Here is a 27,539-nt window from a genome sequence, read left to right as displayed (position 1 = left end):
TGGGAGCCACGTCGCACGACCGCGCAATTGTCTGTTAAAGCGACGCAGTGCCGAATTGTAAAAAGCCCTTGGGTCATTTAGCTGCGTATTGGTCCGGTCCTTATGTGGTTAACTTAAACAAATTGCTAATAGCACTAGCTATATGTTTATAGTTTAAATACTGACATTTGCATTGTTCGGCACTGGAAACTGTAATTTTAGGTACTTTTTTTGCAGTGGCAATAAAAAATGTGGTTCTGCCAGTAAATTTTATAATTTTGGTCAGTAAATTCTTGTGCGTGATTGTGTAGACAGGGCCCCAGTGTACTGTATTGCCCGGGGGCCTATAATGCTCTTAAGATGACACTGAGAAGACCAGGAGCTGTAGGTAGGTGAGATGAGAAGGGAGATCGTCATACACAGGTGTGGGAAGAGCCGGCCAAACCTGATCTGCAGCATAGCCAGGTGAGCTCCCCCTGATTTCCTCCATGGTGTGGCTTTTGCTGAACTTTACATATGAAAAGCTGAATGTCTGACTCTTCAGAGTCCCTGGGATGTGTACAGGAAACACCGACCACCACCGTCTGTCTTCATATCAGCTTCACCTGTTTGTAGTGAGCCTGTGACAGGTAATGAAGGGGATTGTCTTATCACCGCACATGGAGGACACCTTCTAACATCACATTCTTCATACCTTGTTGTTTCCCTTTGTATGAATTTTTTATGACTTTGGACAGGTGCTGTGTCATGTGATCCTGTTCCTATGAAAAGCCCATATGTTGTGCATCAATAGATGAAAATACCACACTGATTGCTTTCCAGAGGGTTGTATAGCAGCAGCTGACAGGCCCTCAGGAGGTGCTACCAGTGGCGGCTGGTGCTCCAAATTCTTTTTGGGGAGGGTGTGCAAACAAAAAAAAACATCAATTGTCGCCACCGTGCCCATCAATTGTCGCCACCGTGCCCATCAATTGTCGCCACCGTGCCCATCAATTGTCGCCACCGTGCCCATCAATTGTCGCCACCGTGCCCATCAATTGCCGCCAGTTTGCCCCGTAAAATGCCGCCAGTTTGCCCCCTGTAAAATGCCGCCAGATTGTCCCAAAATACCGCCAGTTTGCCCCACCCGGCACTTACCTTTCTCGGGTCAGCCATCCTCCTCCACTGTCCCTCGCTGTCGCTTCAGCCAATCAGGTGACCGGTAACCAGACCCGGTGAACCAGTTTGGCTGAGATGCGTGTCAGTGTTAGCCCTGGTTCACACTGGGCTGCGGGAGTGAAGCCGTGCGAGTTCAGCTGAACTCGCACGATTTCACTCCCGCTGGCAGTCCCGATTTCGGGCCGCGATTTAGGAGACATCTGTGCAGGTTTCTGCACAGATGTCAATGTAAATCGCGGCCCTAAATCGCAAAAAGTAGTACAGGAACTACTTTTTGAAATCGGTGCAGCGCCGCAGATGCGGCGTCGCACTGATTAGGACGGTGTCATTGCCGACAATTGCTGGCAAATGCCGCCGATTTGAGATGCGATTTCACAAGTGAAATCGCATCTCAAATCGAACCAAATCGTACCCAGTGGGCTCAACCAGGGAATGCTCCCCCCGTGCGTCCCCTGGTTAATCATTTGGAAGCTGATTAGAGCCAACAGGCTGTAATCAGGAAGCCGCTGGCTCTGATACACTTCCAAAACGCACCCACTGCTGTTATTCAGATGGCCGGTGCTCAACAGGGGGCCGACCACCTGACAAGTGGGCGGCAGCGGCGACAATACATTGATTCATGCAATGCATGAATCTATGTAGTGTTGATTGACGGGTGAAGGAGAGAGGGGGCGGCGCTCCTGCGCCCACTATGGACGCACCGCCACTGGGTGCTACTGCCACTCCTCCAGCCCTTGTTTTTAATTACTGAATGGCAATTTGCAGGACTTGGCTCTTTATTTGTCTCACGGTTGCAGGGCAGCCCCATTGGCAGGTCTGACAGGCAGGGCCGCCATCAGGGGCATACAGGCAGTACACCTGTAAGGGGCCCGGATGGCAACCCCCTTTTGTTTTTATTTTTTTATAAAAAATATATATTTTTTTCAATATATTTTTTAATAAAGGGCCAATTTATTTTATTTTTTAGAGATCCGGTGGCCCCCATGGCCCGGACGGCAACCCACCTTTTTTTTATTTATTTTTTATAAAAAAATATATATTTTTATTAATATTAATTTTTTTAGGGGAACCGGAGGTCCCCAGATGACAACCCCCCCCCTTTTTTTTATAAAAAAAAATAATATTTTTTATGACAACCCCCCCCTTTTTTTTATAAAAAAAATAAATATATATATATATAGTCCAGAGGTCCCTATGGCTACCCCCCTTTTTTTGTAAAGGGCCCCCCCGGGTTCTCTGCTCCAGGGGGCCCATGCCTGAAGCTGTGTAAGGGGCCCCATAATTCCTGATGGCGGCCCTGCTGACAAGTTAAAGTGGTTGTAAACCCCATTACACCACTTTTACCTACAAGTAAGCCTATAATAAGTCTTACCTGTAGGTACCGCAAATTTGCAGTTTAGGAGTTATTCACTGTATCTGCATGTGCCAACGTAATCGGCGCATGCGCACTAAAGAAACTTGCCTGTGCCATTTCTTCAGTAGCCGTGCCATGACCGGCGGCTACTGCGCACGTGTGCAGGAGTGACGTCATTGCAGCTCCAGCCAATCACAGTGATGGAGCCCACAAAACCTGGAAATAACTCTGGGAGACGTGACGCCGGTCGCATCTGTGTACGGGGGGGCCCCTCCAACAGCTTCGATCTCAGGTGAGTATTTCATAATGAGCTAGTATGCAATGCATACTAGCTCATTATGCCTTTTATCTTGCAGCTTTTTTTTTTTTTCAGAGTTTACAACCGCTTTAATAAATACATAAACACAACATATCATATTCCTGATATGTGTCTGTTGCATAGATCCCAACTGTTCCTGATTTGGAACAAAGTCCCTCTTTCCTCCTCATTTGTCCCTCATTTCGGTCTGATCTATATAGTTGTATAAAAAAATATTATTATTATTTAGGTACTTCTAAAATGCACCTTTTTATCTTTCTAAAAGTGTTTCCCAGTGCTAAACCTTTCGTCCACATTCTAAATTGCTGCATTTGTAAATTTCAAAAGCCAATATAAAGGAATAGTAGTGGGTTTAACGAATCATATAATAATATTATTATTATTTTGTATAATTCTCCTTTTAAGGGGGTGTGTCTTATGCCCAGTGTTGCTAATACCGTGTTTCCCCTAAAATAAGCCCGGATCTTTTATTAATTTCGGCAACGAAAGACACAGTAGGGCTTATTTTCGGGATAGGTCTTACCATGTAATGTGCTGTTTTCTCTGCCTTTCAGGAGTTAAAATGCTTGTAAAATCCTATAATCCACTCTATTACAGAAGTGTATATAATGTACAATGTGTGTGTTTCTGGAATATAATTGTGCCAAATACCTTCTTTATAGCGCCGCTCTGCACTTCTGTGACCCGCCGGAGCTCTCTTCCCCGCAATTATATTACAGAAACACACACATTGTACATTATATACACTTCTATAATAGAGTGGATTATAGGATTTTACAAGCATTTTAAACTAGGGCTTATTTTCGGGGTAGGGTTTATATTGTTAAATAACGGGGGAAACGCGGTAGGCGTCGCTCATTCCCATCACAAAAACTTGGGAGATATGCTTCTGCTGTACCATGTACTTGTGTGAGAAAGTATCCTGTTCTCTTTATATTGCTTCCTTTTGTGTGAAATCCCTGGTGTTCCTGCCAGTCCCTCTGCTTTCCTATTAAAAACTGACCACACTAAGCAGGAGAACACATTGTGGTCAGTTCTCTAGCAGTGCTGGGAACTCGGCCTGCTCTCCTCCAATGATCAGACTTGCCCCCCCCCCCTGCAAAGCCATTCACTGGGAAGCTCCGTGTCTGCTGTTTCTCCTCTCCCTGCTTTTAAGCAACTGAGAACAGAGGAAATGTGATCACTATATATATATATATATATATATATATATATATATATATATGTATACATGTGCTGCCTTTCATTTCTGTTTTAAACCTCTTTTTTCCTAGGTGATTGTTTGCATATACTTTAACCACTTCAGCCCCGGAAGGATTTTCCCCCTTAATGACCAGGCAGTTTTTTTGGGATATGCCACTGTCGCTTTTACTGACAATTGCGCGGTCGTGCGACGCTGTACACAAATAAAATGTACATTCTTTTTTTTTTTCACACACATAGAGCTTTCTTTCAGTGGCGGTGCGTCCATAGTGGGCGCAGGAGCGCCGCCCCCTCTCTCCTGCAACCATCAATCAACAATACATTGGTTCATGCATTGCATGAATCTATGTATTGTCACCGGCGCTGCTGCAAACTATTTAGGTGTCTGGCCTCTTGTTGAGCGCCGGCCATCTGAATAATAGAGGTGGGTGTGTTTTGGAAGTGACTGATTAGAGCGAGAGGCTCTGATAGGCTTCCTGATAACAGCCTGTGGGCTCTAATCGGCTTCCAAATGGTTAACCAGAGGGCGCACAGGGTGTGCGTTCCCTGGTTAAACAGTGCTGTGTTAGGGAATCGCTTCCCTAACACTGACCCGCCAATCAGGTTCACCGGGTCTGGTTACCGGTCACCTGATTGGCTGAAGCGGCAGGCTTGGAAGGATGAGAGGAGTCTTCCTCATTGAGGAAGAAATGGAGGACACTGCTTGCTGCCGTTACCGAGACGAAGTAGGGGGCGGGCATGTGGGGACCAACGTTTGGGGCACTGTGGCAACACTTGAGGCACACTGGCAGCATTCGGCACATGGCACAGTGGTAGCGTTTAATGTTTTTTTTTCTTCTTCTCATGAGTTTATTTGCGCCCCATCAAATTTTTTTTTTTTTTTTTTTACACCCCCACTGCTTTCTTTTGATGGTATTTGATAACCTCTGGGGTTTTTATTCTTTGCGCTGTAAACAAGCAAAGAGTTAGGTTTAGGCCGATATATATTCTATTACATATTTTTGTTCTAAAAAATACAAATCGCAATATTGATTGGTTTGCGCAAAAGTTATTGCGTCTACAATTTATGGGATAGATTTAGGGACTTTTTTATTTTACTAGTAATGGCGGCGATCTGCGATTTTTTTTATTTATTTATTTTTTTTTTTTTTGCCTGACTGCGACATTGCGGCGGACAAATCTGAGCCAAAATGACACTTTTTGGGGACCAGTAACATTATCAGAGCTGTACTGGCACACACAATTTTTTTGTGACTATTCTGTTAAATGCCACTAGATGGCGCAGGTGTACTTGTTCATTTATTTCCCCATCCTGCATTATTACATGGTAGCTTCCTGTTATTTTCTTTTAGCAGAACTGAAACGAGAACCGTGCTAAAAAGTTTTAGGGCTAGATTCAGATAGCCCCGCGTAATGTTGTGCGATATGTTACGCCGCCGTAAATTAGGGTGCAAGTTCCGTATTCAGAAAGAACTTGCGCCCTAAGTTACGGCGGCGTAACGTATGTGCTCCGGGGTAAGCCCGCCTAATTCAAATTTGGATGATGTGGGTGTGTTTTATTCAAATTTAGTGTGACCCCACGTATTTGACGTTTTTAATAATAATAATAATAATACATTTAAAAAAAATATATGTGTGTGTGTTGGGGTTGCCACCTGCCCGGGAGACAGTTTTCTCCCAGACAGTCCAGTATTTTGAATGATGTGTACGGGTTTTCATCTGCCCTAGACCCGGATACATTATTCACACCGGACTGCGCAGAGACTGACAGGTCTGCTCAGTCATCTGATGTGTCTCATCGAGTCCCGACGGCAGCCTGTTTCAGCAGAGTGGATCAAAGCTGTCCCCTCCTCCTCCGCTCTGTAGTGTGTATATACAATACATACACACACACAGGAAGAGGAGGGGGGACAGGAACACGCTGATCGAGGTCTGTACAAAGTTGTTATTATACTCTGTAGATCAGGGGTGTCAAACTCAAATTCATCGTGGGCCGCATCGTGCAATATGGTTGTCCTCAAGGGGCCGGTTGTATATCTAAGACTATGCAGCTACTCTTTATCAAATTAAATAATTGCCTCTGAATTTAACTGTTTTTTAATTTTAAGTAATAATTAGCTCAGAGTTCAGGGGTGTAATGTGTACAGAGGGCAGGGTTCGGGAGCTGCGCTACGTACAGAATGCAGAGTTCAGGTGTGAGTTACGTAGAGAGCGCAGGGTTCAGGGGGTTTGCAGTGTGGACAAGGTGCAGGATTTGGGGTTTGCACTGTGGACAGGGTGCAGGGTTCAGGGGTTTGCACTGTGGACAGGGTGCAGGGTTCAGGGGTTTGTGCTATGGATAGGGTTCAGGGTTGCGCTGTGGACAGAGTGCAGGGTTGCGCTGTTGACAGGGTGCAGGGTTTAGGGGTGTGCTACATACAGAGTGCAAAGTTCAAGAGTTGTGCTACGTATTGAGTGCGGGGTTCAAAAGTACCCTGTGTACAGAGTGCAGGATCCATGGGAGAGCTACAAGCAGGGTTCCGGGGGGGTTCAGCTCACCCCACCAAGGCCCCTCCACTACCAGATGCCCCCCTAGGGGGCAGCTTTATCTTTACGCGGCGTATCTCTTACGGAAACGGCGTATCTTTACTGCGAAGGGCGCACGTACGTTCGTGAATCGGCGTATCTAGGCATTTGCATATTCTACGCCAAACTCAATGGAAGCGCCACCTAGCGGCCAGCGTAAATATTGCACCCTGAGATACGACGGTGCAGGTTTAAGTGCATCTTAGTTTGAGCATACACTTAAACTTACGACGGCGCAGATTCCGAGTTACGTCGGCGTATATACTGATACGCCGGTGTAACTCTCTATCAATCTGGCTATTAGAGCGTTCAGAAACGGGGGGAGGGGGGGGGGGACGGTTCAGTCGCTACCGAAAATTACTTCTTAGTTCTTCCTCGTCCATCATCCTCCTTCCTTCTCCCATGCAGCAAGCGAGTTGAGAGGGGGGGGGGGGGCAGCAGGCCAGCTCGGGGGCCCAAGAATTGGGTCAGAATTGGCCCAGTAGGGAAGTAGTTAAATGCAGAAAATCCTCGCCCTCAGTCTCGCATGACGGCAAATGTTTCTCTGTATTTGACTAGTCAGCTGGGATAATGACGGCTCCTTGTTAAGCTTCCCCACTGTGAGGCCAATTGTTGCTCGCTGTCTGTCATCCCGAGTCAGGAGAATCCCCGCTGACTGCTGGGAAATCCATCGGACGCACACAGCCGCATCGGGAGCGAAGAGAGGAAGTAATCGCTGCGTGACCTTTTACACCAGACCGCTGATCTCCTCCGACTTTTCCTCCATCAACGTCGTTCTCCCTCCATCCTATGATGCGGACCAAGTGTGACAGCGAAACTTCATTGTGAATCCCACCCTGAGGAGAGACGACTTCTCCCTGTCTGAGAGGAAATCCGCTGTGAGGACGACCTACATCCAGCATCGAAAGGCAGGAGGACCCCGCATCTCTGATGTAGGGAAATGTTGTGCCGTTGGAAGGGAGGGGGGCAGTTCTGTCTTCTGTAATTTGCTAAGAGGCTGCAAAAAAAACGCAGGCTGAGCTTCTCACCGTTCATTTCCCGCCCATCCTTTCTTTCTGCTTCCTGGTTTGTGAGGTAAAAAAAACAAAGAAAACATTGAGTGTTTTTTTTTTTTTTAACCACTTCCATACCAGGCACTTACGCACCTTCCCGCCCAAGCCAATTTTCAGCTTTCAGCACTGTCGCACTTTGAATGGCAATTACGCGGTCATGCTATACTGTACCCAAACAAAATTGGTGTCCTTTTTTCCCCACAAATAGAGCTTTCTTTTGGTGGTATTTGATCACCTCTGCGATAATTTTTTTTTTTTTTTTTTTTTGCGCAACAACTAAAAAAAGACTGATTTTTTTTAAATGAGTAAGTTTTCTATTTCAATTACGGGCACTGATATGGTGGCACTGATGGGCACCAATGAGATGGCACTGATGGACATCGATGAGGTAGTACTGATGAGCACCGATGAGGTGGCACAGATAGGCGGCACTGATGGGCACTTATGGGTGGCACAGATGGGCACTGATAGGTGGGCACGGATGGGCACTGATAGGTGGGCACTGTGGGGTGGCACTGATGGACACTGTGGGGTGGCACTGATGGACACTGTGGGGTGGCACTGATGGACACTGTGGGGCAGCACTGATTTATCCATGTTGCCAGTCAGTGCTCATTTGTGGGCACTGATTGGCATTTTTTTTACTGACTTTTTTTTGCCCCCTTTTTTTTTCTTTGCCCTTCCCTGGTGGTCCAGTGTGGGCTTCCCTGGTGGTCCAGTGCTGCGATCCTAGGGGGGGCTGCGCTGATAAACAATCAGCGCGAACCCCCCCTGTCAGGAGAGCCGCCGATCAACGGCTCTTCCTGTTTACATCGTGATCAGCCGTGGTTGGACACGGCTGATCACGTGGTAAAGAGCCTCCGCTGGAGGCTCTTTACCGAGATCGGAGATGCAGGGTGTCAGACTGACACCCCGCATCACCGATCGCTGCGCGCGGCATGAAATCCTGCAGGACGTCCAGGATTACACAACCACTTCCCGGACGTAAATCTCCCATTGACCGGGCGGGAAGTGGTTAATCACTTCCAGTCCAGTCCACATTCCTCTCCTACATAAGAAAAGAATATATATTTTTTTTTGCCAGAAAACGACACCTGCCTTTACACGCACTTCCAGGCGTCTGGAAGAATGGTCAAACATTCCCATAGACACACTCCTAAACCTTGTGGACAGCCTTCCCAGAATGCCCCGTACACACGATCACTTTTTGTCTTGAAATAAAATGTAATTTTTCATCATGGACCCCTCTAGCGCCAACTGTCGCCCAGGGGTGGTAACGCACCCCTGGAGCGCAGACTGACCTACAGGACAGTTCTAAATTGACAACAGCCCAAATTTCAATAAATTGTGAATGGGAGTAAACTAACTCTCCCATTCCTCATTAACTTTAGTGTAGTGCCCGTACTGAAAGTAAGGGGGCGCTACATGTAGATGAAGGAAGTTTAACCATTCAATGACCAAACCTTTTCTGACATTTGTTGCTTACAAGTAAAAAAAATCACTATTTTCTGCTAGAAAATTGCGTGGAACACCCAAACATAATAGAATATATTTTATATTTATATATATATATATATATATATATATATATATATATATATATATATATATATATATATATATATATATATATATATATATATATATATACTAGTATCGGTATCGGGACCGATTCCAAGTATTTGCGGGAGTATTTGTACTCCCGCAAATGCCTCATCCGATACTCGCCCTCCGCCGCTACGCCGCATCCCCGCTGCCGCCGCCGCTTGGTTAATACGGGCGGGGAACATTACAGCTTTCATTCGAATAGCTGTAGTGTTTCCCACCGCGCCGCGTATAGACACTCCCCCTTGCTCGGGTGAACTGTCCAATCCCGAGCAAGGGGGAGTGTCTATACGAAGCACGGCGCGAAACACTACAGCTATTCAAATGAAAGCTGTAATGTCCCCCCCACCCGTATTAACCAAGCGGCGGCGCGGCAGCATGTAGGTAAGGGGGACATGGCTGCATGTATGGGGGGGACATGGCTGCATATGGGGGGGGGGACATGGCTGCATATGGGGGGGGGGACATGGCTGCATATGGGGGGGGGGACATGGCTGCATATGGGGGGGACATGGCTGCATTTGTGGGGGGACATGGCTGCATTTGTGGGGGGACATGGCTGCATTTGGGGACACATTTAAAAAAAAAGTATCGGTATTCGGTATCGGCTAGTACTTGAAAAAAGTATCGGTACTTGTACTCGGTCCTAAAAAAGTGGTATCGGGACAACCCTATATATATATATATATATATATATCTCATTGTAACGGTCAGGGGTTAACGGCGTTACGATATTCCATTCCACCAACCCAAGACAGCTTCCGACACTCCACAATCCAGCAGACAGGACCCATTGGATTTTCCCCAGAATAACGAGACACAGCTCTGTTCTCTGGTTCCAAACAGAATGACACTTTAATGGTAAACTTAGGTTTCTTATATATAGTTAGAAAGCATGCTGCAGTAATCAAAAGGGACAATGACACACTCCACTCCCAACATCACACAATGGGTGCTAACGCGTCCCCCTCAATCCACATCTTAGACAGACTTTCTGACTCCGTGATAAGCTATTCTCACCTGCTACACAATACACATTCCTTTAGTGAACATAAGTCAGACGTCTGATCTTTAGAGTGTGTTAACTCACAACACATATTAGCATCAATAGAACTTTCACACAATACAGGGTTAGTTAGCATAGCACCATGAAATATCTTAGGAGCAAAAAAACAAAAGAACAAAAGCTGGACAGCCGCACTCCAAAATTTTCTTTAAAAGAGATGTCTTTATTTTCAACTGTGCATACAGTCACTGCAAGCCCACAAAAATCAGTATGGCCAACGTTTTCGCACTGGCGTCAGTGCTTAGTCATGGCTGAGCCATGACTAAGCACTGACGCCAGTGCGAAACGTTGGCCATACTGATTTTTGTGGGCTTGCAGTGACTGTATGCACAGTTGAAAATAAAGACATCTCTTTTAAAGAAAATTTTGGAGTGCGGCTGTCCAGCTTTTGTTCTTTTGTTTTTTTGCTATTACCGCATTGCCAGCACCCTGGTGGTTCAACAACCCCTGATCATCACGAGGCTCACCTGGAGCGGTGAGAATTCTGTCTAAATATCTTGGGAGCCAGGCTTAATTAACACAATAGACAATAGAATGCAATCACAGCAAGCTTTCATCACTACAGCCAGGTAGCTGGAGGTAATTAACATCTTAACAGTATGTGTCCCCACATTGAATGACACTAATTATTGACCTGTTGGGTTAGTTCTTCTAGACATTTTTGAGTATATTGTGGATTATTGTCCCATGCTAAAACAATCCAACATATGTCCTTTTATTTCCTGGCTCAATCTGTGCCCAAAAGTGACTCGCGTTACAATCATGTTTAAGTGTTTTTTTTTTATTTATTTTTTTTGCAGAGGCCCTAGAGAATAAAATAGTGGTTGTTACAATATTGTATGTCACACCGTATTTGCGCAGCGGTTTTTCAAATGCATGCGCCGTTCAAATAAAACTTAAAAAACGCGGGGTCAACACAAATTTAAATAAAACACGCCCCCTACATCCCCATTTGAATTACGCGGCCTTACGCCACAACACATACGTTACGCCGCCATAACTAAGGGCGCAAGTTCTTTCTGAATAAAGAACTCGTGCCCAAAGTTAGAGCGGCGTAACGTATCGGAGATACGTTACGCCGGCCGGACAGATACGCTCAGCCCCTTTGCAAAAATAAATGAAACAATAAAGTTAGCCCAATTTTTTTTTGTATGATGTGAAAGATGATGTTACACCATGAGAATCGTGATCTTCTAAGCAAAAAAATGTGATTCTCATTTTAGCCAGAATCACGCGGCTCTACAGTGTATGTATGCATTTTATATAATATATATATATATATATATAAACACTGGTGGTGTTGGGGTTAAATAAGGATGATTATAGGCCCCTTGCCAATGGCGCAAGCTCTATAATATGTGGGGCCCTGTCATTTCTAGTAATACCATGCAGGGGCAGTATTGAGTTATACTGAACTGGGATTTGTACTTGGTTTTATGAGTCTGTGGGGATTATTTACGAAAGGCAAATCCACTTTACACTACAAGTGCAAAGTACACTTGGAAGTGCAGTCGCTGTAAATTTGAGGGGAAGCTCTGCTGATTTTATCATCCAATCATGTGCAAGCTAAAATGCTGTTTTTTTATTTTCCTTGCATGTCCCCCTCAGTTCTACAGCGACTGCACTTCCAAGTGCACTTTCAGTGCAATTTCAAGTGCACTTTGCACTTGTAGGGCCAGATCCACATACATTTTACACCTGCGCCGCGTATCAGAGATACGCTACGCCGCCGTACCTTACCTGGCGTACTTTCAAATCCACAAAAGATTTTGCGCCGTAAGTTACGGCGGCGTAGTGTATTTCTGGTGGCCTAATTCAAATCGGCGATCAGGGGGCGGGGTTCATTTAAATGAAGCGCGTCCCTGCACCGAATGAACTGCGCATGCGTCATCCAGAAATTTCCCGCCGTGCTTTGCGCGAAATGACGTCGCAACGACGTCATTTTTTTAACTTAGACGTGAGTTACGTCCATCCCTATTCACGGACGACTTACGAAAAAAAAAAAAAAAAAATTCCACGCGGGAACGACGGCCATACTTAACATGGCAAGTCTACCTATACACCGAAAAATACCAGCTTTAACTATACCCTGGAAAAAGGCGACTACAGACGACGTTACAGAATTCGACGGCCGCGCGTACGTTCGTGGATCGCCGTAAATCGCTAATTTGCATACCCGACACGGAAAACGACGCAAACTCCACCCAGCAGGCGCCGAAGTATTGCATCTAAGATCCGAAGGCGTACGCCTGTCGGATCTTACCCGGATGCCGTCGTATCTTGGCTTGAGGATTCAAACTAAAGATACAACGCGGGAAATTTGAAAGTACGCCGGCGTATCAGTAGATACGCCGGCGTACTTCGTCTGTTTGTACTTGAAGTGCAAAGTGGATTTGCCTTTCGTAAATAATCCCCATTGTGTGTTTGTCATTTTTTTTTATTTTTGCTTTTTTTTTTGGACTTTGCAAGAATTGAACAGGACACAGAATGATCATTAATGGCATTCCGGAAGGGGCTCTGCTGGAAATTCTGACCGTGGTCCCTGCCTGCAATCTCATCATGCACTGTCGGCTGGTCTGCACTCTATGGAGAGATATTGTTGACTCGCCAGCCTTGTGGAAAAGGAAGTCTCAGCAGGATGGACTTGTCTCCAAGCACCGCCAAAGAATTCCACCGGACTGGAGGATGTTCTACTTTCTACATGAGAAAAAGAGGAATTTACTTAAAAACCCCTGTGCTGTAGGTAAGAGTTCTGCACCCAGTCTTCTCCGGGACCCCTTAATCCTCCTGGGTGGGTCAACAGATGGTCCCGAGTTCTGCTGGGTGGGCCCTCAGATGGCCCATTGTCTTCCCGGGAAAGCCCCCAACTGGTTCCTAAGCCTCCTGGGCAGACCCCCAGCTCTGTAAGCTGTCAATGTGAATGTACAGTATATACCAAATATCCCCTAGGGGCAGTGGTCCCCAACCTTTTTGGCACCGGGCAGATTGCCACATGCCACCAGATGCAGATTGCCACATGCCACCAGATGCAGATTGCCACAGTCACTTTCCACATGCCACTAGATGCAGATTGCCACAGGCTACCAGATGCAGATTCAGATTGCCACATGCCACCAGATGCAGATCGCCACCAAATGTAGATTGCCACAGTCACTTGCCACATGCCACCAGATGCAGATTGACACAGTTACTTGCCAAATGCCGCTAGATGTAGATTGCCACAGTCACTTGCCACATGCCACCAAATGCAGATTGCCACATGACACCAGATGCAGATTGCCACCAAATGTAGATTGCCACAGTCACTTGCCACATGCCACCAGATGCAGATTGCCACATGCCACCAGATGCAGATTGCCACATGCCACCAGATGCAGATTGCCACATGCCACCAGATGCAGATTGCCACATGCCACCAGATGCAGATTTCCACCAGATGTAGATTGCCACAGTCACTTGCCACATGCCACCAAATGCAGATTGCCGCATGCCACCAGATGCAGATTTCCACCAGATGTAGATTGCCACAGTCACTTGCCACATGCCACCAAATGCAGATTGCCACATGCCACCAAATGCAGATTGCCACATGCCACCAGATGCAGATTGCCACATGCCACTGTCTCCTGCCTACTAGATGCAAATTGTCATTAAGCACAGTGAGTTCCGCGTGAGAGAGAACAGTGGTGATGCAGGGCGGGCAGTGGGAGATGATGTCATCTCTCTGCTCACCTGCTTCACCCCTAACAGTGTAGTGGCGGGGCTGTGTGGGCAGAAGTGCGGCGATCTCTCTGCTCGCCGGCCACCGCACCTCAGCGCAAACTTCGCGGCCTGCCGGTAAACAGGCTACGACCCGGTAGTGGGCCGGGGGTTGGAGACCCCTGCCCTAGGGGATATATGACTGTGCTCCTTTTGACTTGAAATTTACACAATGTCTTACACAATTACTTTTATTTTTTTGGTGTGGGGTTACCCTTAAAATCCATATCAGACCTGACATCGGTGCCAGTTTTTGTGAAAATATCTCCTTAACCGTGTACAGTAGGTTAAGGAGATATTTCGTACACCTACAGGTAAGCCTTAAAGGGGTTGTAAAGGAAACATTTTTTTTTCATAATAAGCATCCTTTACCTGCAGACATTCCTCTTTTCACTTCACTTCATTGTTCGTTTTTGCTCAGAAGTTGCTCTATTTCTTCTCTGTTCTGTTCACTTCCTGCTTGTCTGATTTTACTGACCACCGTGAAGGGAGTCTTTACTGCGGTGGTCAGTGACGTGCTCGCCCCCTCCTGGGAACTACATCTGTGCGGCAGGACACTCTCTACGTGTTAGAGACTTCAAGGAGGTGTGAATTACTGGGCGTGCCGCAATGCATACTGGGAAATGTAGTTCTTGCATGAACGAGCGCCGCAAACCAGGAAGTGAATGAGAGAACAGAAACTAGAACGCCGGAGGTGATATAGATGAAGGAATTTAATAGGTATTTACTAGTTTTTTAACAGAATTATTACACTATTCTGTCTACCTTGCAGACATTAATTTTAGGCAACTCCTTTTAATCTAGGCTTACCTGTAGGTGCATAATGTGTGCTTGGGTTTACAACCACTTTAACCAATCCCCTTTTTTTTTTTTTTTTTACAATTCTCCTTTTTAAGGGGGCGTGACAATGGGGTGTGTCCTATGCCTGCATACTTTTGCTGATAGGTGTCCCTCATTCCCAACTCAAAAAGTTGGGAGGTATGCGCATGCGCGAGTAAGGTGTGCTTTCTGAATGGTCCCGTTGTCTCCAGGGACAATCACGGGTCCCAGAAGGCAGCAGTGGGAAGGAGGAGGGCCCAAATCACTTGGGGGGGGGGGGATTGCGTACCTCACCACTGCAACATAGGATGGAAGCCCAGAAGAAAAACAAAAGCAAGGGTACAGAAAAATCCCAAAAAGGAAAATCCCCCCACCCCCCAAAATGGTAACATCAAAAAACAGGGGGGGGGGGTGTACTATTGCTTAAGACCGAGTTGTTTTTTTGCCTGGAACTCTGCTTTAACTACTGATCTCTAAAGGAACACTAATTTTTTTTTTTTTATTACATCAATTGATTGCTGGAAGCTAGAGCATTTAAAGTGGAGGTTCACCCGAAATTTTAATTTTTAACATTATATTGAGGCTCATTTTGTCTAGGGGAATCGGGTAGTTTTTTTTTAAATCGAAGCAGTACTTACCGTTTTAGAGAGCGATCTTCTCCACCGCTTCCGGGTATGGTCTGCGGGACTGAGCGTTCCTACTTGATTGACAGGCTTCCGACGGTCCCATACATCGCGTCACGATTTTCCGAAAGTAGCCGAACGTCGGTGCGCAGGCGCCGTATAGAGCACCACCGACGTTCGGCTTCTTTCGGCTACTCGTGACGCGATGTATGCGACCGTCGGAAGCCTGTCAATCAAATAGGAACGCCCAGTCCCATAGACCATTCCCATTAGGCCGTGATTTAGCAAGAATGAATGCGCACCGCAAACCAGGAAGTCAGTGAGAATAATGATTCAGGAGTGACGAAGGGGAATAAAACAGCTCGATTTCAACAGGTATCAAACTAGTTATAATGCAAAACATTACTTTTTACTTTATCAGCTACTGTCAGACTTTAATTTAAGAGGAAAATATTTTTGTCTTTACAACCCCTTTAAGAAATGATTTTATCATTTTCCAGAGGGCTTCCAGCACTGGGAAGTAGAAGAAAACGGCGGAGACCAGTGGAAAGTCGAACAGCTCCCAGGGGACCATGGAAAGCCGTTTCCAGATGAAAACATTAAAGATTACTTTGTCACCTCCTTTGGGTATGTCATTTTTATTTATTTTTCTTGCTCAAAAGGACACTGTAGCATATTTTGTTCAAAAAGTAAGATTGTACTTTATCCAAAAGGCCCCATTCACATTGCGATTTTTTTTTTTTTTTTTCAGCCTGATTTCTGCATGTTGCAAAGAGCAGCTCATTCATTTGAATGGACAGCCCTATGCCTGTTTGTCGCCCAAAGGGAAGCTCCTGCTCCTTTTTTGGACGACGAGCTTCACGTAAATTGTGAAGGCTCGGTTTGCAGCACGACAATTGTGGCAGAATCGCATTGCATAACGCTCGGGGTGCCGTTGAAGAAAAACGCACCTAAATGCACGCAGCGCTTCGTTTTGCGAATGTCACACAGTTTGGGATCGCGGGCGGTATCCTGATTCTGCCTGGGATCCCAAATCGCAAGATGTGAACGAGGCCGAAGTCACACATGTCAAATACTATAGTCTCCTTAATAAGCAACAGCTGGGAGCAAACCGATAACCAGATAAATATTTTTTTAGTTTTAGTTTTTTACACAAAAATTGCCGGACTGGTTAGCAGGGAAAAGGAAAGCACAGTTGCTTACCGTATTTATCGGGGTATTGCACGCTCCGGCGTATAGCGCGCACCCCTAATGTGGACCCGCATTCCTGTAAAAAAAATCATTTTAGTACTTACAGTTTTGGTGTCTTGCGCGTCGTCCATCGGCGGCCTCGTCGGGTCCCACGTCCGTCTGCGGCTTCGGTGGTGTCCTCCTCGTCGTGTCCGGCGTCCTTCTGCGGTGTCCTCCTCGCTTCCCGCGCTGAGTTTGAACCACTGCACTGGCATATACCAAGCGCAGTACACTCGGGTATAGTCGGGCAGGCTCAGCTCCTCTCGCGTTCACGTCCTGTACATCCAGGACGTGACCGCGAGAGGAGCCGAGCCTGCCCGAGTGTACTGCGCTCGGTATATGCCGGCGCAGTGGTTCAAACTCATCGCGGGTATCGGCGTATATCGCGCACCCACGATTTTGCCCTGATTTTCAAGGCAAAAAAGTGCGCAGTATACGCCGATAAATATGGTATTTTGTTTAAAGCCCAACTCTAGGAAAAAGTGAAAATCCTCTCGCAGTTGGGGATGCATCTGCACTGCAAGGGTTAACTGCTAGTTTTTGGGCCTATTCACACCAGAAGCTGCACATAACTTTGCGTTTTTGACTGCATGTTTACATGCATTTGACGCGCGCTTGAATGCGTTTTTTGTGCTGCGTTTGCAGTTCATTTTTCTATATGTTTTTGGGCTTGACTTTCTTGGCTTCAAGGAGTGCGGTGCGTTTTGAAGCGCATTCCCTTTTTTTTACTGTGCTGAACTGCACTGCAATGATGTGAACTATGCCCATAGGAATACCTTGATTTGGGGTTGTTTATCTCCAAACTGCGGCCCGAGGGCAAGATGTGGCCCTTTGGTAGCCTTTATCCGGCCCTTGGGGCACTATTCTTCCCACTCACACCAACAATGGGGCATTTTTTCTTCTATGGATACTAGGGTTGTCCAGATACCGATACCAGTATCGGTATCGGGACCGATACCGAGTATTTGCAGGAGTACTCGTACTCGCGCAAATACCCCCGATACCTAAATAGAATACTTTCCCCCCCCTTTCCCCCCCCGCCTCTGCAGCCGCATCAAGGGACATGGCTAGAGGGACATTGCTGCATATGTGAGGGACATGGCTAGAGGGACATGGCTGCATATGTGGGGGACATGGCTGCATATGGGGGGGACATGGCTGCATTTGGGGACACATTTAAAAAAAGTATCGGTATTCGGTATCGGCGACTACTTGAAAAAAAGTATCGGTACTTGTACTCGGTCCTAAAAAAGTGGTATCGGGACAACCCTAATGGATACCAATGATGGGATACTATTCCTCCTACTATAGGGGCACCACTATTGACCACCAACACTGAGGCCATATTTTTTCTCACTGATGATGGGCCCATGACATTTTCTGCCCCTGTTGACCACAATCCGGCCCCCCTAAAGTCTGAAGGAAAAAAAAATGGTCCTTTTTGTTTGGAGACCCCTGGTCTAGGGGGTCAGTAAAAGCACTTTTTGTCTACCTGATTGCTCGCATCTTTAACAACCACTAAACATGGATTTCCCCCCTGACAGCTGAAGGCTGACAGCTGAAAGTAAAAAAATCAATTGGCATTAATATTTACAAAATGTAAAAAAAAGGCCTGGGGTCCGCTCGTGCCAAAGCCTCCCGCCATCTGCCAGTTGAACGATGTAAATTTTTGTCGATAGATCTACGGCGGGGGGACATTTATAAATATTTTTTAAATAACTGTCTTTTTTTACACTACGAATTTGTTTTTTGGTAAATAAGTAGGGGTACTATGTTCCAATAGGGGGGGGCTGGGATATGGGGGCCCCCAGATTCCAATAAGCCCCCTGCCCGCAGATCTCTACAACCACTGGCCAGGGTTGTGGGGAAGAGGCCCTTGTCTACATCAACCAAAGCACCCTCCCATGTTGAGGACATGTGACCTGGTATGGTTTTGAGGGGGGGGGGCACGCTTGTTCCCTCCCTTTCCTGACTTGCCAGGCTTCATGCTCAGATAAGGGTCTGGTATAGATTTTTTGGGAGGGACCCCACGCCACATTTTTTATTTTATTTTTTACATTTTGGTGTTGGGGTTCCCTTCAAAAACCATATCAGAGACCCCAATGGCCTTGTATGGATTTGGGGTGTCCCCATGCCATTGTTTACTGGTTGCTAAGGGTACCGGAAGCTGCGGGTTCCTTAACCAGTTCCCTACCGATCCATAGTAATATGACGTCGGCAGGAACTGTCTCTCCCTCAGAGTGGACATCATATGATGTCCTTTGCATCGTGGGCGCTAGGGGGTGCGCGCGCCCGCGGCATCGCTCGCCACCCAGGTGCGCGTGCCCGCGATGTCCGCCTGGCACCCGCGATTGCCGGCAATCACGGCAGAAGTATAGATCTGTGTGTGTAAACACACAGATCCACCTCCTGTCAGAGGTGAGGAGACCGATTTGTGTTCCCAGTACAGAGGAACACCGATCGGTCTCCCCTTGTGTGTCCCCTCCCCCTACAGTTAGAATCACTCCCAGGGAACATATTAACCCCTTCAGCGCCCCCTAGTGTCAACCCCTTCCCTGCCAGTCACATTATACAGCAATCAGTGCAGTTTTATAGCACTAATCGCTGTATAAATGTGAATGGTCCCAAAAACATGTCAAAAGTGTCCGATATGTCCGCCGCAATGTCACGGTCACAATAAATATTGCAGATCGCCGCCATTACTAGTAAAAAGAAAATAATAAATAAAAATGCATAAACCTATCCCCTATTTTGTAGACGCTATAACTTTTGCGCAAACCAATCTATATACTCTTTTTTGCGATTTTATTTTTTATTTTATTTTATTACCAAAAATATGTAGAAGAATGCATATCGGTCTAAACTCTGAGGAAATTTTTTTATTTATTTGATACTAGCTGAATACCCGGCGTTGCCCGGTCTTCCTATCTTAACCTTTTGGGGAGGAAAATCATAGTAATATAAATATACCCATCTTTTATATAAGGGTGTAGGTAAGGGTTAATTTAACTGTCATATATTTTTATTTGGCATATAAGTAATATGTGTACCAGGTATTATTGAAATATCTCCAGGCGTACAGAAGTTATGTGGGAACATACATTTCCCATTGATTTGCATGGGACTTTAAACAAAAACCCCGACCCTCACAAATGGGGGTAGTTAAGGGATAAATTAACTATCCTATAGTTTAAGTGGACATATAAGTAACATGTGACCAAGTGTTATGGAAATATCTACAGCCGTTTGGAAGTTATGAAGTAACATGTATTTCCCATAGAGTTGAATGGGACTTTAAAGGAAAACCCCGACCATGGCAAATGGGGGTGGGTAAGGGTTAAACCACCTATCCTATGTTTGTTGCTGACATATAAGTAACATGTGTGCCAAGTTTCATGTTAATATCTTTAGCCGTTTGGACGTGATGCTGGTACATACATACATACATACATACATACATACATACACACACACACACACACACACACACACACACACACACGTTGAGTTTTATATATATATATATAGATTTATTAAATCAAAAAGTAAAAAATATTGGGCTAGATTCAGGTAGCCCTGCGTAATTTAGTGCGGGTGTAACGTATCTCCGATACGTTACGCCACCGTAAATTAAGGCGCAAGTTCCGTATTCATAAAGAACTTGCGCCCTAAGTTGCGGCGTAACGTATGTGGGCCGGCATAAGCCCGCCTAATTCAAATGGGGATGATGTGGGCGTGTTTTATTTAAATTATTGTTGACGCGGCATATTTTACGTTTTTTACGAACGCCGCATGCGCCGTTCGTGAAAGAATCCCAGTGCGCATGCTCGAAATTCCACCGCAAATCGTCATTGCTTTCGAAGTCAACGTAAATTACGTCCAGCCCTATTCGCGAACGACTTACGCAAACAACGTAAAAAATTCAAAATTTGACGCGGGAACGACGTCCATACTTAACATTGCGTACACCTCATAGAAGCAGGAGCAACGTTACGCCAGAACAAGCCTTACACAAACAACGTAAAAAATTCCGCCGGGCGCACGTACGTTTGTAAATCGGCATTTCTAGGTCATTTGCATATTCTACGCCAAAAACGGAAGCGCCATCTAGCGGCCAGCGTAAATATGCACCCTAAGATACGACGGTGTAAGAGACTTACGCCAGTCGGATCTTAGCCTAATTTCGGCGTATCTTGCTTTCTAAATACAGAAAGAAGATACGCCGGCGCAGCTTTGAATTTACGCCGGCGTAAATTCTTGCTGAATCTAGCCCCTAGTGTTTTTTCAAAATTGTTGCTCTTCTTTTGTTTATAGCGCAAAAAATAAAAACCGCAAAGATGATCAAATATCACCAAAATAAAGCTCTATTTGGTTACAGTGTTGCATGACCGTGCAATTGTCATTCAAAGTGCGACAGAGCTGAAAACGAAAAATTGGTCTGGGCAGGAAGAGGGTGAAAATGCCCGGTATGGAAGTGGTTAAATATCGTATGCCGGAACCACTACTTATTTACAGCATTCAATTTGTATTTATTTTTTTGTGAATTGACTTTCACTCATGTTTTATGTATTATTTACCGAGTGTTTTTGCTTTATGCAGTAAATACCGCATAAAGCAGTAGCGAGTTAACATTTTCGGGGTTTCATGCAGTATTTAGGAAAACGCCCAAATTCCACCTTCAATCTGGTTCTGTGAATGGAGCCCAGAAGACCTTCTCTTACATGATCCAGCACTACATCACACGCCCTCATCACCACTTTGAATTTTTATTTTATTTTTGTTTCTTTTAGAAAGTGTTTAAAAAGCCAGTTGATTGACCTGGAGAAGGAAGGATATCCTGGGCAATGGTTGGATGTCATGCAGCCGGATATAGTCATCAGGGACTGGTGAGTGTTACTGAGCATGGTGGGAGGTGGTAACATTGTCTTCCCTGAGGACCCCAAACAAAGCCGAAAGGCTTCCGACGGTCGCATCCATCGCGTCACGATTTTCCGAAAGTAGCCGAACGTCGGTGCGCAGGCGCAGTATAGAGCCGCACCGACGTTCGGCTTCTTTCGGCTACTCGTGACGCGATGGAAGCGACGGTCGGAAGCCTGTCAATCAAGAAGGAACGCCCAGTCCCGCAGCCCATACCCGGAAGCGGCGGAGAAGATCGCTCTCTACAACGGTAAGTACTGCTTCCCCTAGACTAAATGAGCATCCATCTAGGATGGTAAAAAAACATTTATGGGTGAACTCCCGCTTTAAGTTGTTAAACGTTCCCTAATTTACATACAGAAGTCAATGTGATACAATGTTTAGACTTAACTTTCCACTGATAAAGAATGTTTTCAAAAATTGGCAGGCTGCCCAGACTTTGACTTTTGGCTGAGAGCAGAGAGGAAATTCTTTGCATATTAAAGTGCAGAGAGAAAATTATTTTCATGTCAAAGATTGTGAAACCCTGTGTCAAGAATCGCAACGGGAAAACGATCGCGATAACGATTCTTGACGATTAATCGTGCAGCTCTAGAATGAACACAGTGAGTGAGTGTGTTCACTGTTTTCATTTAGAAAAGGAAGAGGCCGGTAAATGACATACTGACTAGCCCCTTCCCTTGCTCTTTATCCTGAAACATCCCCTGCAACTGCCAGGGAGAGAGGAGAGAAGGGAAGAGACACAACACATTGGAAAGCCTGGGCAGTAAGGAAAAGCAGCAAGCAGCACTGCACAGAGTGCTTAGGGTGTGCCCGGGCACACATGGCGCACACTTAGGAACCAACATGGACAGTTCTTACTTCATACACTGATACTGAGGCCAGTTGTCTCTCATGAGGACCTGTCTTCTTGCAGTAGGCTGGAAAAATAATGCATTTAAAGGATTGTCATTGTGTTTGTCTCTCTAGGTATGCCGCCAGACATGACTGTGGGTCCATGTATACCTTATGTGTTCAGCTGCTCTCCAAGGAGAAAACCATTATTCAGGAGTTTCTTCCAGATCAGATTTATATAGAGCAGTTCAATGATGCCAAGTGGTCTCAGGTATACCCACCCATTTCTTTGTATTTTACCCTTAAATGCCTGATATTTGTGTAAGGGGCACATTGTAAGTTCGTGGCCTGCTGCTTAGATCAGACTGTGAAGATTGTAGAAGTGGGTAAGGAGCGCGGTGTATGAATAAGAATTCAGTATGCTTGATGTTTACCAAACCCAACATGAAATCCCTGATCCTTTCTTCTTCCTTTCTTCCCTCTTGCTTTATTCTTCCTTTCTTCCCTCCTTGCTTTCTCCTTCCTTCCTTCCTTCCTTCCTTCCTTCCTTCCTTCCTTTTTTCCCTCCCTCCCTCTTCCTTTCTTCCTTCCCTCCCTCTTCCTTTTTTCTTCCTCCTTTCTTTCCTTTCTTCCCTCTTGCTTTCTCCTTCCTTCCTTCCTTCCTTCCTTCCTTCCTTCCTTCCTTCCTTCCTTCCTTCCTTCCTTCCTTCCTTCTTTCTTTCCTTCCTTCCTTCCTTCACTTCCCTTTCCTTCCTTCCTTCCCTTTCCTTCCTTCCTTCTTTCCCTCCCTCTTCCTTTCTTCCTTCCCTCCCTCTTCCTTTTTTCTTCCTCCTTTCTTCCCTCTTGCTTTCTCCTTCCTTCCCTTCCTTCCCTCCCTCCCTTTTTCTTCCTTTGTTCCCTCTTCCTTTGTTCCCTCTTCCTTTGTTCCCTCTTCCTTTGTTCCTTCTTCCTTTGTTCCCTCTTCCTTTGTTCCTTCTTCCTTTGTTCCCTCTTCCTTTCTTTCTTCCCTCCCTCTTGCTTTCTCCTTCCTTTCTTTCTTCCCTCCCTCTTCCTTCCTTCCTTCCTTCCTTCCTTCCTTCCTTCCTTCCTTCCTTCCTTCCTTCCTTTCCTCCCTCCCTCTTCCTTCCTTCCTTCCTTCCTTCCTTCCTTCCTTTTTTCCCTCCCTCCCTCTTCCTTTCTTCCTTCCCTCCCTCTTCCTTTTTTCTTCCTCCTTTCTTTCCTTTCTTCCCTCTTGCTTTCTCCTTCCTTCCTTCCTTCCTTCCTTCCTTCCTTCCTTCCTTCCTTCCTTCCTTCTTTCCTTCCTTCCTTCCTTCACTTCCCTTTCCTTCCTTCCTTCCCTTTCCTTCCTTCCTTCTTTCCCTCCCTCTTCCTTTCTTCCTTCCCTCCCTCTTCCTTTTTTCTTCCTCCTTTCTTCCCTCTTGCTTTCTCCTTCCTTCCCTTCCTTCCCTCCCTCCCTTTTTCTTCCTTTGTTCCCTCTTCCTTTGTTCCCTCTTCCTTTGTTCCCTCTTCCTTTGTTCCCTCTTCCTTTGTTCCCTCTTCCTTTGTTCCCTCTTCCTTTGTTCCTTCTTCCTTTGTTCCCTCTTCCTTTGTTCCCTCTTCCTTTCTTTCTTCCCTCCCTCTTGCTTTCTCCTTCCTTTCTTTCTTCCCTCCCTCTTGCTTTCTGCTTCCTTCCTTCCTTCCTTCCTTCCTTCCTTCCTTCCTTCCTTCCTTCCTTCCTTCCTTCCTTCCTTTCCTCCCTCCCTCTTCCTTCCTTCCTTCCTTCCTTTCTTTCCCTCTTCCTTTCTTCCTTCCCTCTTCCTTTCTTCCTTCCCTCTTCCTTTCTTCCTTCCCTCTTCCTTTCTTCCTTCCCTCTTCCTTTCTTCCTTCCCTCTTCCTTTCTTCCTTCCCTCTTCCTTTCTTCCTTCCCTCTTCCTTTCTTCCTTCCCTCTTCCTTTCTTCCTTCCCTCTTCCTTTCTTCCTTCCCTCTTCTTTTCTTCCTTCCCTCTTCCTTTCTTCCTTCCCTCTTCCTTTCTTCCTTCCTTTCTTCTTCAAGAGGGCCTAGGAGCTTACAATCTAATAAGTGGGGCAAGTGGTACGAAAGGTTATAACTGTGGAGGATGAGCTGATGGAAGTAATAAAAGTTTAGTTGGAGGCGTGATTGGCTTCCCTGAAGAGATGAGTTTTCAGGGATCACCTAAAGGCAGCCAGAGTAGAAGGTAGCTGGTTAGATTAAGATAGAGAGTTTCAGAGGCTCTGGGGGAAGTCCTGGAGATGAGCTTGGGAGAAGGAGACCATAGAACTTAAGAACAGGAGGTCTTGGGAGGAGTGGAGAGAATGGTTTAGTGGATATTTGGAGACAAGATTGGTGACGTAGCTGGGGGCAGAGTTGTGGACAGCTTTGTATGATGTCATTATTACTATTATGATTTTTTTTTTCACCGGGCAATCAGATGACAGTGTAGGGATTGGCAGAGCGGGGTGACAAATACTGAATGGTCAAGGTAGATGAGTGTAGAAGCAACATTCATAATAGAACGTAGAGGGGATACCCTATGGACCCTATGGATTACATGTTTAAATAAAATGAGTTATAAAATAAAAATAAATAAAAGGATAGACAAAAACAAATAAAAATGGATAGGAAAGGATAGTAGGAAGATAGAAAAGGAAGTGTCGAAGTCCACTGAGATAGTTTGAGTGAGTTGGCCTACAGCCTGAGGGTTTGAACAGAACTCTATAATGTTCACGATAATGAGTAGGGTAACACCCAAGCTCTATAAATTTAGTTTTGTAAGTAATTTATTACCGACTGAATCTTTCAGCTACCATGGCATAAGAATTGAGTTGTCGCGGAATGATGGAAGGCGATAATTAATCCAAGGGTTCCAGATTTTTTCAAAGACTGGAATTTGATCCCTTTCTATAGCTATCATTTTGGCGCGAGACATGAAGTCATTTACTCTACGTATGGTCTCGGATATCTCCAGGTTAGGGGTCCTCCATGCCCTGTCATATCTGAGTCTTAAAGCAGGGATTCACCCTAAAAAAAAATTCTAACATTACATTGAGCCGAGTTGTGAGAATGACATTAGGGATATTACCTTAATTCCAAAATGAAATATTAAAAAGAAATTAAAATTCTGAAGTACTTTTGAACAACACTCGTCAAGTCATTAAATATACTGATTATTTATACAAGCATTTGTTCAAAAGTCCACTGGTGTATGGTCAGCTTAAAGCAGGGGTTCACCCTAAAAAAAAATTCTAACATTACATTGAGCCGAGTTGTGAGAATGACATTATGCTGAGCTTTTTTATCTTTTTGCCGTACATACCGTTTTATCTATATTTTCACCGCGGCTTCCAGGTATGTAATCATGCAGGACTGGGCATTCCTATTCACATGCTAATTGATTGACATGCTTCCCACCGGCGCATACAGCGTGTCACGAGTTGCCGAAAGAAGCTGGACTGCGAGTCTGCTCTATACGGCGCCTGCGCACCGACGTTCGACTTCTTTCGGCAACTCGTGACGCGCTGTATGTGCCGGTGGGAATCAATTAGCATGTGAATAGGAATGCCCAATCCCGCAGATTACATACCCGGAAGCCGCGGAGAAAATATACATAAACCGGTATGTACGGCAAGAAAATAAAAAAGCTCAGCATAATGTAATTCTTTTTTTTTACAGACTTTTTTTGCCCCCCTTTTTTTTTGCCCTTCTCTGGTGGTCCAGGGTGGGCTTCCCTGGTGGTCTATGTGGCGATCCGAGGGGGGGCTGCGCTGATAAACAATCAGCGCGAACCCCCCCTGTCAGGAGGGCCGCCGATCGGCTCTCCTCTACTCACGTCTGTCAGACGCGAGTAAGGAAGAGCCATCAACGTCTCTTCCTGTTTACATCGTGATCAGCCGTGGTTGGACACGGCTGATCACGTGGTAAAGAGTCTCCGTGAGAGACTCTTTACCGATATCGGTGTTGCGGGGTGTCAGACGCGCCCCCGGGTCGGAATCCTGAGGACGTCATATGACATCCAGTCAGGATTCTACAACCACTTTGCCAACGTCAATATGTCATTGGCGGGCGGCAAGTGGTTAACATGGGAGTCTATGGAATGGGCACCTGGCTTTGAAAAATTGGTTCTCCCCAGCCGTAGGTCCCCCAGACAACAATCTTTGCACACTTATAGAGGAGAAATGGGGCCACATGTCTGCCAAGTTCCGAGTCCAGGGGCCCTAAAAGTCACCAGAGAAATTACTGTTTATGGAAGGGGTGCCCGGTTGAAAAACCGGTGTTCCCCGGCCGTAAGTCCCCCGGACAACAAACTTTGCACATGTGTAGAGGAAAAGTGTGGCTACACGTGTGCCAAGTTTGGAGTCCAGGGGACCTACGGCCGGCTGGTACCGGGTCCCCAAATTCCAGGATAAAAAGGTGACTCGAGTATAAGCCGAGGGGGGCATTTTCAGCACAAAAACATTTGCTGAAAAACTCGGCTTATACTCGAGTATATACGGTAGTTAACAACTTTTTAAAATCATCCCCAAGTTCTACACGGGGCCCCTCTGGTAAAGCCGATACTTCAGTATATTATAGTGGGAACTGTCCTGCAATTTGTAAGCTTTTTTTTCCCCACATGTAGATTGAATACAGATTTAAAAACTATGGACCAGAAGCCCGATACATCTACTTCCAGCATGGGGGAAATGACACCCAATTCTGGGCCGGCTGGTACGGCATTCGAGTGACCAACAGCAGCATCACCATTGACCCGGGAGACCTCAGCACGTAGCACAGGAACCTGTGGACATTGTTCTAATATATATTCTATAATAACATACTACATCCCTGTGTACTGTGTAATAAGTATGTATCTTTTAATAGTGAAAGGACACAATCATCGATCCATTCATCACTACAGATGTACGTGATCGAGCCAACAAAAAGGAAGAAATGGGACTGTTTTTATGTATATATTTCTCTGCAGCACAAACCAACCTGTTTGGTATAATTTATAATTCAGTACTGCTTCTGTGAACTGGACACTGTCTAATGTCATTTTAGTGATTTGTCTGTTAAAAA

The 27,539-nt window shown here is 45.7% G+C and overlaps 1 protein-coding gene across 4 annotated transcripts; it reads left to right on the top strand.

Moving 5' to 3' along the window:
* Positions 1-349: 349 nt before the first annotated feature.
* LOC120915645 (F-box only protein 6-like) lies at positions 350-27,539 on the top strand. Of its 4 annotated transcripts, none has more exons than XM_040326318.1 (6): positions 350-444; positions 12,771-13,044; positions 16,003-16,129; positions 21,523-21,618; positions 22,619-22,754; positions 27,100-27,539. In XM_040326318.1, the coding sequence occupies exons 2-6, from the start codon at positions 12,789-12,791 to the stop codon at positions 27,247-27,249; spliced, it is 765 nt and encodes a 254-aa protein (XP_040182252.1). In that variant the 5' UTR covers positions 350-444; positions 12,771-12,788; the 3' UTR covers positions 27,250-27,539. The 4 variants fall into 4 exon arrangements, with proteins under 4 accessions (XP_040182252.1, XP_040182250.1, XP_040182253.1 ...); XM_040326316.1 differs by lacking the exon at positions 350-444 and adding an exon at positions 456-608; XM_040326319.1 differs by lacking the exon at positions 350-444 and adding an exon at positions 5,894-5,943.

The sequence above is a fragment of the Rana temporaria genome, chromosome 10, assembly GCF_905171775.1.
Source record: "Rana temporaria chromosome 10, aRanTem1.1, whole genome shotgun sequence".
Lineage (NCBI taxonomy): Eukaryota > Metazoa > Chordata > Amphibia > Anura > Ranidae > Rana > Rana temporaria.
This window is presented reverse-complemented; position numbering and strand designations above follow the sequence as displayed.

Excerpts from the sequence above, each read along its gene's own strand:
- LOC120915645 (XM_040326318.1), top strand. The coding sequence starts at position 12,789 with ATGATCATTAATGGCATTCCGGAAGGGGCTCTGCTGGAAATTCTGACC. Across the intron at positions 13,045-16,002 it reads TAAAAACCCCTGTGCTGTAG|AGGGCTTCCAGCACTGGGAA; the intron begins GTAAGAGTTCTG and ends ATCATTTTCCAG. Across the intron at positions 21,619-22,618 it reads GATATAGTCATCAGGGACTG|GTATGCCGCCAGACATGACT; the intron begins GTGAGTGTTACT and ends TTGTCTCTCTAG.